The sequence below is a fragment of the Euprymna scolopes genome, chromosome 21 (assembly GCF_053919585.1).
Source record: "Euprymna scolopes isolate OS-2025 chromosome 21, ASM5391958v1, whole genome shotgun sequence".
NCBI classification, from domain to species: Eukaryota; Metazoa; Mollusca; class Cephalopoda; order Sepiida; family Sepiolidae; genus Euprymna; species Euprymna scolopes.
The window spans coordinates 25,749,093-25,764,047 of record NC_136502.1 but is presented as its reverse complement, the minus strand read 5'-3'; the positions used below and the strand labels follow the sequence as shown (position 1 = coordinate 25,764,047).

The 14,955-nt window shown below is 29.1% G+C and overlaps 1 protein-coding gene across 2 annotated transcripts; it reads right to left on the bottom strand.

The window, feature by feature from the left end:
• Positions 1 to 581: 581 nt before the first annotated feature.
• LOC145242905 (protocadherin beta-3-like) lies at positions 582 to 14,333 on the bottom strand. 2 transcript variants are annotated; one of them, XM_080106018.1, is made up of 4 exons: positions 14,139 to 14,333; positions 10,890 to 13,379; positions 6,242 to 6,401; positions 582 to 949 (listed from the first exon to the last, which is right to left on the bottom strand). In XM_080106018.1, the coding sequence occupies exons 2-4, from the start codon at positions 13,320 to 13,322 to the stop codon at positions 684 to 686; spliced, it is 2,859 nt and encodes a 952-aa protein (XP_079962144.1). In that variant the 5' UTR covers positions 13,323 to 13,379; positions 14,139 to 14,333; the 3' UTR covers positions 582 to 683. The 2 variants fall into 2 exon arrangements, with proteins under 2 accessions (XP_079962144.1, XP_079962143.1); XM_080106017.1 differs by having other exon boundaries at positions 6,242 to 6,404; positions 14,139 to 14,289.
• Positions 14,334 to 14,955: the final 622 nt, after the last annotated feature.

The following is a 14,955-nucleotide window of genomic DNA, read 5'->3' as shown; positions in this document are numbered from 1 at the left end:
ATGATGCAATTTCGTATTTAATAATTTTTTATATTTGTTTATTTAGAATTTATATAAAAACATTGTTCTTTTATAGCACTTATAATTTTGCTAACTTTAATGAATTTATTTTAATACTGAATATGTAATGATCATAATATAAACATCAATTATAATTATTATATATACATGAATTTTTAATTGCTAAACACCTGAAAAATAATTGTATTGTCTAGGGGTTTTTTTTCATTTTGTTTGGTTGTATTCTACAAATAATATTAACATTACTAAATGCATATTCATAAATAGTTTGTTTTTGGTTGAGTTTGTCATTTTTACTCTATTATCAACCTTTTTTGGTTATTTAATGTAGAAAAAGGAATATTTGTAGAAAAGTACTTATTGCTATTTTGCTCATTAAAGAAGAGATGCTCATAGATTATGCAATGACGTTACTATGTAAGTGAATATTATATCAATTACAATGAAGTTAGAAGTTAAATTTCTTTGATACTATGTTATAGTTTCTGTTTTAGTTATATTTACTAGTTTATATATGTTTCTGTAGGCGGTTGTAATTTTAAAAAATATTTTTTTACAAATTTTTATATATATATATATATATATATATACACACACACACAATTATACTTTAATGGGAAACTGGATTTTAGAGTCTTAGATTTCTGTAAACATTTAACATTTTACTGTGGTACTGGAGGTAAAGGTCTTGGATTTCTATAAATATTTCCTGTTGACGGGAGACTTGTATCAGAAGAGTTACTGTCTTCTGTCACAGAGTCTTTATTGTCATTGTTTTGTGAAAGGCTTGGTGTGTAGAATCCTCTGGCCACAATGGTTGTATCACTTGGATAGTTGACAGTCTGTCCCAATGGTCTCATTTCTGTCTCTTGTGATGGCTGCCCTCTTTGTTTTGATGGAGAATTGCAGTACTGGGAAATGTAAACATCTGTAGAACAAAAAATAAAACTAACGTATAGTGTTATACTATATTTTCAAGATGATATTTTTTTACTTATAAAAACTAGTTTTTTTCAGTTCTCATTTTATTAAACAGTGTTGCTAGAGTATCAAATATAAACACAGACAGGTTTTTGTAACTTGCAGTAAAGTAAATAAATAAGGCAAGTGACATGTAAATTAAGTAAAGCATGTAAAAACGCGATATCTGACATAGAAAATTTTGTATTTTATCTGACTATAACAAATTTAAAATATTACACTTTTACTATTAAAGAATTTCAATTAGACTAAAAATTAAACTACTTTTTATTGATAAATCAAAATTTTGTATTTTTTCTTAATATTTTTTATAAAATAGGCACACACTTATTTGTATTTGATTACATGAATTTTTTTTGTTTTGTGGCATTGTTAGATGTTTTCGTAGAATGTGTTAAAAGTAGCAATTATAATAACTTTTGATAATAACACCATGCTATTTAAAATATAAAATAAAAAAAATTAATTTCCCTTCTGTATTTCTTTATTTTATTCTCATCACTATGTATTATTATTATGGTAACATTCTGATTGACCTCATTATTGTTACAGCTTCAATAATAAGCAACGTAACGACACATTCAATTAAGGCTTTGAATGAAATGAGTCAATAAAGATGCTGTGTCTCCTGATGATGACTTCTTTTTTGTTGGTGCATGTAAATTTAATCAAGATAGCAAAATGTTATCCATTTAACTTTCAATATTTAATATCTTTACTTTAAAACACAGTAAATATTCTAATTTAGAATTTCTAAAATGGTTTTTATTTAAAATTTTACACTTTTTCTATTATTTGAAAAAATGATTTTTCTTAATTAACAAATGCAAGTTTACATGTTTTTCATCATCCAAAAATGTCAATTTCTTTTTTTTTTGGGGGGGGGGTGATATTTGGTTTTATAATCGGATAATTTAATATTTGTTGCCTATAATATGATATGTTTATTCAACAGTATTGTTTAAACTAAAAGATGACATTTAAAATACTTATTTTTTAGAAAATAAAATAAAAAAGCAAAATTTGTTTACTGTTGATAGTCATAGCATTAAAACAAAAGGTGTTTTTTATGTTAATATCATAAACATTAAAACTTAATTCTATAGACATAAATAATCTGTTAAAATATTCCTTTATAGTATTTTTTTTATGATTTCGAATGATTCAATAATTATTTTTAATGGATAAATTCATAAGTAAAAATTTACTAATTTATTCTCATAGCAAGTATTCCAAATTGATCTTTGTTTTTTGTTTTTTTGTTTGTTTCAATATTAAAAAATATATGTATAGGTATGTATATATAGTGTTGTAAGAAAAAAAAATACCAATTTTATCTTGGTATCTGTGGGATGCTTAAATAGAAAGCCAACTTAAGTGTATAACTGAAGATTAAAGCTTCAAATAAATGAAAAATATTTCTTAATATAATACCATAGTTCATTAAAAGGAAGATAATAATAGATGGAATTAATAATCTATATATCTATAAAAATGAATATGTCTGTGTGTGTGTCTATGTGTGTACATTTCCCTACACAATAACTGTCAATTTTCAGTCTACAGACTCAAAATTTGATATACAAGGTACTGAGATTTGGGAAAATCTTTATAATCTGTTTTCGGCCAGAAATTTGGCTGTTAAGGGGTCAAAGTTCAACAATTTGACCTTTGAGAACTCTACCAAACTCTTCCACCAATGTTGGGTCTAAACACTTGAAATTTTAGATATAGGTTCCTTGGACATAGATCTATCTTAATAACTTGATTTGAGCCCAAAACAATAAATGTTAATGGGTCATAATAGGGGTCCATGTTAAAAAAAAATTACATTTTTTTTTTTTTTTTTTTTTGCCCAACATACACCCGGGCAACGCCAGGCTGAAATGCTAGTTCTTATATAAACCCAGTCTTAAACGTTAGTGAAAATCACATAAAACTTGTTTGTAAACGATATAGAAAAAGCAACAAATTAAATCTTATGATTTATGATATACAGATTAAGTTTGATTAATCTTGTTTTCATTAGTACATCCATAAAACCTCTTATTTCTGACATGTAAACACGTTGTAAAGATCAATTTGGTAGGGAAGCAAATGTACACCTTATCAAACCTTTTGTAAAGTTACCCATTAAAGATACAAACCTAAAACTTTTGTATTTGACTAATTTTTAGATGAGGAATTAAAAATAAACGTTGATTTCTTTCTAAGGTTTGTAGAGTGATCCAGTTTTTGGTATAATAAAAAAAATAAAAAATTGACATCAAAACCTTAAAATTTGCTTAATAAAAGAAATCATCAGTCAATTTTTAAACAAACGCTTATTATAAAATATTATTTAATTTTTTTAATGTTAAATTTTAAATGTGGAAAAATAAAATATATTTATTAACTAATATAATGGAAAATTTTTCTGACAGTTTCACTCATCTTATGTAGCTTTCATTTGGCTATATTCTTCTGTTATAGCTAGCATATAAAAGATGTCATATTCTTCCAACACATTTTTAATGGAAATCGTTTGAGAGAAGATGCGAGGAGCTGACAAGAAAAAAAGATTATTATTGCAGAGAAAGAAGATGCCTATTGACCTTAGCCTTGAAAAGATTAAGGCTGTAGGTAGAAGGACAACGGTGAGCAGGAAGAGAGTTCCACAACTTTGCAGCCTTTGGAAAGAATCTACTGAAATAGGAAGCTGTATTCCAATAAGGTTTTAAGACAGTGAATCGATGGATACCACGAGGCCAATGAGCCAAATGAGCTGGAACAAAGGAAGCAGGGAATAGGGGAATAGATGAGGCAGTTCTGAAGAACACATGTTATAATAGTATTAATAGAAAAGACTGAGACTAGCAATATTACATCTGTGACAGAGCGGTTACAGTTGGTTGAAGATACCGGGAAGATCTTTTATAATGTCATAAGGTGTGATGTATGCCATTAAAATACCCCATAGACGACTCGTAACATTAAGAATTACAGGTCATCAAATATGGAATAGAAACCTCATTTAATAAAATATTTTTCAAAATAAGTCAGACAAAATTCTTTTAAACATAAAATGTTAGCATGAAATTGTAAATTCAGGAAAAAAGTGAGGAAATAAAGAGGATGAAGAGAGAAACAAGAAAAGGAGAGGACGGAGAGGGAGAGAAACAAAAAAGAGAGAGGAAAGAGAAAAGAGAGGACACTGTGTGTGTGAGAGAGAGAGAGAGAGAGAGAGAGAAAACTACTTATTTTTACTCTTCTTCCGAATTTCAAATATCTTTTTGTCAGTGACAGTCAATTTCTGACATTTCACCTATAATTATTGCTAGTCTAATTATTTGTAATAAGATACATCTCAGTATGTGTTCATAATATTGAAGCAAACTTGGTCTCTGAAATAACTTGAAAAAGTTATACCCCAAAGAACTTAAAAACAATTTTAAACACACAACAATAGTGAACACTGTGTGGAAAATAAACCATTCAAGATGGAAGTTATTTTTGAAAGCCTATACAATTTGATAACTTTTATACCACTAGGCCAATGAGCCAAATGAGCTGGAACAAAGGAAGCGTCTCATTAAACTCAGAGGTTAAACATATTTATGTTACCTCAAGCATCAGTTGTTTGATACCTAAGAAGAATTTAACACAGTTGGAATTCTGACAGATTTAATCATTGTTAAAAATCTCATTAAAATGAAAAGGTGAAAAAAAAAAATCAGTGATGTGTTAATTGCTGCATCTAGTATTCCTTTATAAGAAAAAAATATTGATGTTATCCTCTCATGACAAACAGCATAAGTAGGTGATTCTTTCTATAAAATTTCAAGTTTGTATATTTTATAAGGCTAACAGTAATTAACAGACACACAAACACATATTATTACAGGATGCTTGAGACAACTTTGATAATTATTTTATATTTTCTTACATCAGAGTCATTTGATGTATTTAATAGTTAGGCAAATAACTATTTTTTACTACTATTAGCAAAATTGAGAACTGAAGAACATAGAAAGACTGGAAAGCACTAGGATATTGGAATTGTAATTGAGATGTGAAACCAGAGTTCATATCATAGGATCGTAGCAAGTGTTCTCATTGTGCCCACACAATGAAATTCATTGAGAAGTTGCAAAAAAAAAAAAAAGGTGCAGCAAGATCCAAGCTGGGGAATGCAGACTTTGACAAGAAAGGTGAGCATCAGAGTAGTGAATATGAAGAAAGCACAAAACAAAGATCTTCATTACTCCACATAAAAAAGTTGCAAGGGATAACTACTCATTACCAAGAGAACCAGAACATTCCAGTTGAGCCAGGAATTCTTTGGTTTTTCTCAGGTGCACAATGCACAGAACATATGGCTAGCATATGGTCTGCACAATGACCAACACCCCATGAAGACCAAGTTGCCTCAAACTTCAGGTGTGCTTCTAGAGCTGCCTTACATATTCAAAAAGTCACTCGAACTCAATTCAGATGGCAGTATTGAGTTGGTATCCAATTTTTGTCAAATACTGTGTAGTGATGATTGCTGTAGAAAAGCCATAGGTATGGCAACAGGGCTCGGCTCCATATCACACCTCTCTTAAGTGGTTGTTTGAGAATTCCCACAACATTACAATTCCTAATATCTGCTCCCCTCATAATTTGCCTGATTGCAACCTCATGGATTATTATGTAAGGAGTAGTTGAGGAAGATGTCAACTGTATCACCTGCAACACCAATAACAAGTTGATTGCCAAGAGGCTGCATAGAAACTCATAAGAAACTCATAGAAAAAGTGGCTTTTTTTATGTGAACCGTATTCAGCAAACGATCCTCTTTCAATTTTGAGAATAAATGTCTCAAACATCTTGTATATATCTAAAATGATTTTATCAATTAATTTATCTCTTTGACTCTAGCAACTCTTGTTTATGAAGAGTAGCAAAGATCCCATTTAGCACTTTGTTCATAGTTGCCACTTAAACACCCATCTCTCTTGCAAAGGTCTGTAATGTATCTTTATATTTTAACTAAATTTTATCAGATTAAAAGTAGGCCCAGTAATTTAAAAGTGTAAATTCAATTAGTTGATTTATAAAAAGAAATAAATTTTAGTTGAAAACAATGCATATAAATAAGTAGGTGATTTCTTTATTAGTGTATGAACTATATCTGACAACTCTCTCATCAAAGCAGATCATACCAATAGACAATGGGCAACAATGATTGTTCATACAACAATTGATTAAAACAAACCTGATTCTTGTTTTTGCTCTTTTTCTTCTGTGTTTCTATTACTTGTGTTTGTACGGGACATTTTAGGTGATGGATGATTACTATATTCCAGTGAATTGACTTGACGAGGTTTGTTTTTGGGACTACTTGGGAGTATGACTTCATCTTTAAGTTGCCGCAGCTGCTTTGAAAATATAGTAAAAAAAGTGAAGATTTTATTAAAAAATAAATGCAAAATATTTGTAAGAAAATGAAAACAAAAATATGTATATTATGTTTGCACAAAATATAAACAACTGATTTAGAATATAATTCAAAATATAAGCAACATATTATAGATAGAACATTGGAAAAATAATGTTCGTTTCTGGTTTTTTTTTTCTTTTTTTTTTTTTACATAGGCATCACCACATTATCAAGGCCCAGAGGCCACTCAAGGATAAGGGTTAAAGAGTGTACAGTAGAAATTGGACAATATAGTAATCATTAGTAATGAAAATTTGGTAAATTTGATAACTTATATGGAACGGCTCATCAAGAACTTATTTACTTTAGACTTGAAGACAACCATATTGTAGTCAGCCGGAAAGCAGGAAAACGGAAGACAATTCCACAGGCGTGCAGTTCTAAGAAAGAAGCTTTGTTCATGGAATCTACGTTTAAGTTTAGGCACAGATAAAGAGTGGGGGGGATTATTGATAGTGTTTACAGCTAGACGAGTGTTTCTTGTGAAAGTTTGGCGAGGGGGGACCATAGATTGAAGCTCAGTCGAACACTTTCCATGAAAATAACGATACATCAGAGACAAACTCGCAACATCTCTTCTGTGAGATAGAGGTTGCAAGGAGGAGAAAAGGACATCTCCTACGAGGCTACAAAGTCTATTTTGAACTCTATCAAGGCAGGAGAGAGAATGTCCTTTATGATACATTGCAAAATAAATATATAGTAATTTGACAATATTAAAAAAGAATGGAACTTATACATTAAGTCGAAATTTTAGAAATTAAAATTTTTATATCTGAGAAATAATTTAAAACTCACAACCTAGCTCATGTATTAAACTAAGAAAACTAAAAGTAAATTTAAAGGAAAAATTACATTGTTTTTTTAAATACTTAAAAAAAGTTATTTGCAGATACAAAAAAGATGATTTTTATAATGAAGTTTAAAAAAGTAAAAATTATTTGTTAACAAAAAAATTTAAAAGTTTTAATCGATTATGAAATCGAATAAAGGGAAGTGTTATAACTATGTCAACATCATCTTTAACTAAACTACACTGCCACTTCTGAATAATTTTGCAATATTTTTATTATTTATTAGCTGAACTTGTGTTTTAGCATTGTCTGGGAAAGTATAGTAGCTTAAGAAATTCCAGCCCCAGATGTAGTATTGAATTATTCGCTGTATATATATGAAGTTAATGTAAAATATGGAGAGAGGGCATGCCACTCGAATTTATGAAAGAAGATTAAAAATTCATTCATTTATTATTATTATTATTATTATTATTATTATTATCATTATCATTATTATTATTATTATTATTATTATTATTATTATTATTATTATTATTTATGATTGTCTGGCATGAATGAAAACCCCATAAAGTAAACATGAAAACTTTTTTTCGTGATGTTGAACTCATGAATTTATGTGGATGCTTAATTTGCAGTGTCATCAAAAGTAAAAATAGAAGTAAAGAGCATAACTAAAAAAATTAATGAAGAAAAAACGAAATATGATGTAGAAACGAAAGTAATTCAATAAAACGACTGTTCAATAAAAGATGACTTAAAAAATAAAAGAAATGCGATGTTAAAAATGTGATTGATTCAATTGAAAATTAACAAAAGAAATAGATGACTACATCAAAAACAATAAGCATTTATACGATTTGGATGTGTATGTTGATGAAATAAATCTGATAAAGAAAAATATAAAAAAAGTATTATTTATTAAGCAAAATTAGAAGCCATGTTGAATAGTCACAATCTATTTCCTTACAATTTGTAAATTGGACAGATAAGATGATATCCCTTTATTTTAGAATATTCTGTAAATAGGCAAAAATCAAGTAAAGATGGACCAAATATGCAAAAGAATAATTGATGTGATGTAGTAATGCAACTGTTTTTGTGATATCAATTATATCATGTTGGAAATGTGAAAATAAATTCAGTAGGTACTTTTAATATGAAAAATGCAAAATGGTTTTGTATTATTTACTAGCATTTCAGCTGAGCGTTGCCCAGGTGTTTGGAGGTGTATGTTGAGCAAAAAAAAAGAAAGTGGTAGTAGGAATGCAGGCTCGAACCCGTACCTCAAAGGAGGAAAAGTACGAGAAAAAACTTGATGTCTTTGCTGTTACGACCACTGCCAAACCGGAAGTGACGTAGGTTTTAATTAAGGCTAGACAATCGAAAGGAGAGGATGACTTTCGAAAATATCGGCGAAAAAAGCGACCCCCTCCTGTAGAAAAGTGCCCAGTTGAAGGTGAAGATGTTAATGTTTTTAGCCAATTTTTCGATATTTGTCGTCTGAAAGGTCGAACATCAAACCGATACTGATCTTGTAAAAATCCATCGCCTCTGTCGAAAGTTTTAGGCAGACATGCAAACATACATACATACATTTATATATTGGTAACTCAAATTTTCGAACCAAACTGATTAAAAAGCTTGCCCTATCTCTGAATACCCTTTATGTAAAATTTCAAATGTTTAGACAAGAAATTGTCTGAGTAATTTGGTAGAGACCGAAGTGGTCAAATTATTTTTAACTTTGACCCCTATTATGACCCCTTAACATTATTATTAAGTTAGATCCATGTCCAAGGAACCTATATCTAAAATTCCAAGTGTTTAGACCCAAAATTGATGGAGGAGTTTGGTAGAGTTCTCAAAGGTCAAATCGTTGAACTTTGACTCCTTAACAGTCAAATTTCTAGCCGAAAACAGATTATAAAGATTTTCCCAAATCTCAATACCCTGTATATCAAATTTCGAGTCTGTAGACTGAAAATTGACAGAGTTATTGTGTAGGGAAATGTACACACACACACACACTTTCACTTTTATAGATATATACATTTATTTATATATTGTAATAGTAAACCACTATTCCTTCCTGTATTCTGTCATTCTAAAATATGCCCGGAAAAGACTTGTAAGGAGTGATTTGTATTTAGCTTTAAAATCTACTGTCGTATATAGATAATAGTAAGAAGGAAAATATGGAATAATTATGATGAATTAGCTAAAAATCGCTCTATTAAGAACAGTTCCTGGTGACAGTGGTAACCATGAGAGAAGATATCAGTGTAAGAATTACAATGATGGTGGTCCTCTTGTAAGAGAAAAAAAATATATAAGAAATTTTGAAAGAAAACAAATGCATATTTTTTGAAAATGCACATCAGAAATTGGCTTAAGTGGCTAGCATAATGGGATAGCTTATAAAGCTTTGGATTCTAAAGCTATAATAGCCAATGAAATAAGGGAAAATCGACTTTATTCGACACATGCTTTTAATATTTACACTGACATTAGCATTTACAATAATGGTGATGAGAGTTAATTTGCATGACGAGTTGTAAATGTTGGTTTTATTTTATTTTTACTTTGATTTGTTTTAAATATCTATTCATGACTTAATATAATGATGAATTAATTAATCTTAATTTTTGCTTATAAAAATATATTAAATAGAAAATAAATTTCAATACAAGACACACCATTTGTGTATATTCAGTGAAGTCTTATTCTTTCTTTTTTTTTTTTTTTTTAAATCACTCCAAACAGTGCAGGATGCCATTTAATCTAAGAAGCTAACAAGAATGAAAGATTAGTATTGTGAAGACAGGAAATGGTTCAAGAAAGAAAATCAATGCAGAAAACAATGGATTAAGAAAGAAAATAGTTGAAAACAGTCAGCAGAAAGAGTTTTACAAGCCTATAGTTTTTATAAAAAAGCTACTGGAGTAGGAAGTTGTATAACAATGAGGTATTAAAACAACAAGTTTATGGAAGCTACTATACTAATGAGTCAAATGAGTTGGAGAGAAAGAAGCAGAGAATAAAACAGACAGTTCTAAAAAGCACATGGCATAACTATATTTATAGGAAAAACTGAGACTAGCAACATCACATCTTAATTTTATATATATTATTTTATTAAACATTCTTTTTTGATCATAAATGAAAACAGAAACTCTCCAGAAATGAACTAAAACTATAAAAAAATCTATTAAGATTTTCTAAGTAAACATTATTTAAATCAATACTACTTATCAGAATTTTGATAAATAATTTTTTTACATTTTTATTTTTAGAAAAATCTTAGTATTTAGCAATTATTTTAAAAATATGAATTTTTTATAGGTGGTACATTAAGAAAGAACAATTTAATTTATTTTGAAAGTAATCTTTCAATAAATTTTAATTTCTATTTTGACAAAACTACTTAAAATGCATCAGAAAGCGTGAGTGGAAATATAAAGATAGATTTATTAAAAAACATTAGATATATTTTATAAAGTTTTTTTTTTTAATGGAAGGATGCAAAACTTCCCTTAGTATATATATAAAAAATATGATGTTTATAAAGTTTATAAGATTAGAATTTTTTCCTAAAAATAAATTGAAATATTTTCAAAAATAATTACCTGGGACTGCAGTGCAGAAGTAGACTGTGTTTGTGGCAAAGAAGCTGATCTTTGCTGTTGGCTGGGAAGCTTTTCTGCAAGATGAGATTCTCTATTGTTTTGATTGATATGTGAACCTCTTATTTGATCTGCTTGGTTTTTGTTTACATTGACAGCAGTTGGCCAAGATATTCCCTGCTTTGAAGGACATGTCAAATGTCTCTGTTCACTCATATATCTGCCACTTGGACCAACAACACCCACATTGGTTGGTGCCATTGCATGGGAATATGTGACATTTCTCTGATCATTACAGCGAATGATACACACTGAGATTGAAGCAGTAATGATGACTGCTACAGTCACTGCTACAACCGTAATAATAATAACTGATGTAAGATCAACTTTATCTTCAGTGATTGTATGAATGGCACTTAGCATTTCTGATGTCTTGTTGCTTACAGTGACAGTGAAAAACATACTAGTTGTTGCTGATAGTACTGGACTACCACTATCCTTGACAACAAACACTAGCTCATAGGAACCAGCATCTTGTTGCGCAAGCACCCGATTGAAAGTTAACAAACCAGTGTACTGGTTGATGGTGAACATCTGCTTGTCATTGCCTCTGATTATTTCATATTTTAGAAATGCATTCTCTTGACTATCTCCATCAGCTGCCTTTACACAAGTGATGTTCTTTGAATGATGCCGATAATATACAACATCCATGTTATAAGGATTGACACTGGGAAATGTAAAATACGGAGTATTATCATTTTTATCAGTCACTTCAACAATGACGTTGACTGTATTATTGAGAGATGGGATTCCATTATCTTTCACAAATACTTGAAACTTGTAAATGTTTTGAAACTCATGATCCAGTGACATAATGGCTGAAATCATGCCATCATCTTTGATTTTGAAAGGTAAAAACTGTTTGTTATTTGTAAGCAGAGAATAGGTGAGTTTCCCTCCAACTCCCAGGTCTGGGTCTGTTGCATTGATGAAGCCAACAGAAAATCTCGACTTCTCATTCTCTTCAATCAAGAACTTAAATGTCTCCATAGAGAACTGTGGCCTTACATCATTCACATCGGTGACTTTGATGGAGAACTTACTCTTACTTTGCAGTGAAGGAGATCCTTTATCTTGACAGCTGATAATAATTTCATGCTTTGCCTCTCTTTCTCTATCCAATGCTTTTTTCACAATTACTTGGTATTTCTTAGTGTCGAGACTTTGTAGTTTAAATTTATCATAATGCAGATTGCAACTCACTTCTCCATTTTGTCCAACATCATGATCAGTCACTTTTACATATGCAATGGAACTGCCAATTTTGATTCCTTCAGAAACTGATGTTGAATCTTTTCCTGATGCTGACAAGAACTTGAGATGAATAATTGGAGGATTATTTTGTTGATTAATTACATTAACAATAACCATGGCAAGAGATTCAAGTGGTGGATTTCCTCCATCTTTAGCTTCAATATATAAATTATGTATATTGTTTGATGTAAATTTCTTTTCTAAGAAAATCTGTCCAGTTTGTTGATTTAATTTAAAATGACTTTTAGCAACATCTGATGTTTTTGTACTGAAATGATAAGTGACTCTTCCATTTTTACCAGAATCTAAATCTGTGGCAGATAAAGTTGCAATGGAGGAAGTTTCACTAGGTTTGTTTTTGATAGAAACATTGTAGACATTTTGTGAGAAGACTGGCAGATTATCATTGATATCTGAAACTGAAATATGAACAAGTAAAATACTTTCTTTTGATGGTATTCCTCCATCTCTGGCAATAACTTTAATCAAATAAGAGTCCTTTACTTCTCTGTCAAGTTTTTGTTCAAGGGTAATACTCAAATCTGAAGTACCATCAACTTTTTTAAGAATAAACAAAGTAAAAGGCTCGTCTTTAGTTTTCTTTAACTTATAAGTTATCTTTGAATTTACAATGCCAATATCTTTGTCAATAGCATTGGGAATGGATATTTTCATACCTGTAACATCACCTTCAGAAAATTGTATGTTGATTTGTTTATTCGGAAATTCTGGTTGGTGGTCATTTATATCCAATATTATAACTTTGATCTCCAATATTCTGCTTATTGTTCCTTCTCTTTGTACAGCTACATCAACCATTACAAAACATTCCTTATTGAATGTACATAGAGATTCAGCATCCAACGTTTGTGCTGTATAAAGTTTCCCTGTATTTTTAGAAATCCGGAATAATGGAGAGCTGCTTGTTCCATCCTGTTCCATAAGACTGAATGCAATGAGATTTTGATCTTGTATGGCCACATCATCCATCACATTAGAATCGGCAGCAATGTCTCCAAGGTAAGTGCCAGGACTTTTACCTTCTTCAACTTTGAATGTCAGATCGACACATATGCACAAATTTAGTAAAGAAAGTAGAAGAAATGTGTGTAACAACATTCTTTTGTTGGAAAATAATATATTTTGAAATGACAAGTAGATTAATTTTTAATAAATCTGAAATATAAAATAAAAATATTATAAATAAATTCAAAATAAGTTCATAGTTAATTGCAAATATAAATTTAATATTTTTTTTTTTTTACAAAGAAGTCGTTTTTATAAAAAAGATTTATTCTTGTGTCCAAATTATTTTTATATAAATAATTTTGATCAATTTATTTATATTTGTCTTATATTCTTTTCAAAATAATTTTAAAATTGTATTAAGTATGTCATAATAATTGGAAGAAATGTTTTGTTGTTAAAATAAATATTTTGATAAGGTCAATTATCATATTTGTTAAGATTAAGTGAAACTGCCATCAGTACTATATGCATGACAGTAGCCATTTTTGTTAGCCCTAAAACATTGTAGATTTCAAAATCTACATGCCCTGCTTCAATAGCAATGTGAATTTATAGTTGTTGGCTTAAGTAAATTCCTTTTTCTGAGTCAATTTCATTAACAAAAGATGATGACAAATATATATTTCAATATGAAGAAAATCGCTATAGTATTTTGCTTTAATTTTCATTATGATTTTTTAAAAGTAAAGACTGTAATGTACAAATAAATATCTAAAAAAATACAACAGGAATATGGTAACATGAGTTTTGTTGAAATTTAATATTTTGAATTTATATAATTTTTATAGCAACTTTAAAATGAATTTCAAATAGCAATACATATTGAAGTGAAATATTCATTTGTATTTAGTTACACCATTAAGTAAGAGTGAAAAAAAAATATAGAACATAGAAAAATCTACTCACCTTTAAAATTAAAAATGAGATTTATTCTGAGAAAAATATTTCAATCTTGGAATTCATTTTCCTTTTTTTCTCTCTCATAAAGTTGATTAAATGCTTGATATCTTTGACAAAAAGGGGAGAGGAGGTAGCAATCCTAGCCAGTGTGATGTATGCATTATGGCTGCTACTATAAGTGATTATTGATATTCATCGAATAAAAAACATTATTTTACTAAAAGCTTTCTTTTTTATATTTGAGTTTTTCATAGTTCATGAATACAAAAAAGTAAATATTAACACATCTAATTTTTAAAAAATGTTTAATTTAAAAACGTTGTTACTCTCAATCCCAAACTGCATTTCTCTGAGTTCATTGTTCTTTGTTGGTGTTTGTCAGCTTCTTATTTTATCACTCAAGCCAAATCACAAAGACTCAGTATTGAAATGAAATCATAACTCTCCAAAGGGAAGATATGCTAAGATAAGTATAAATATATCAGCTGTCATTTTTGTTCTTTTCTTGTTTAATATTTATGCATAAATTTTGAATTAATTGATTTGAACTAAAAAAAGAAGAAGAATTTTGTGAATCGAAGTAAATTATAAAATACAAAAAAAAAATCATAGTGGATGCAATTGCTTTAAGCATCTTCACTTGTGAGTTTGATCATTTTTTTTTTTAGAACAATCATTGCCAAAACAGAAACATTAATAGACATTAAAGGAAAATAAGTTGCAGTTTTTAATTTTTTTTTATTTATAAGATGATAGACAAAGAAGAAATTAATTATAAAAATGTAGGATAAAACAATAAACATGTTAAATAATCCACTCAAAA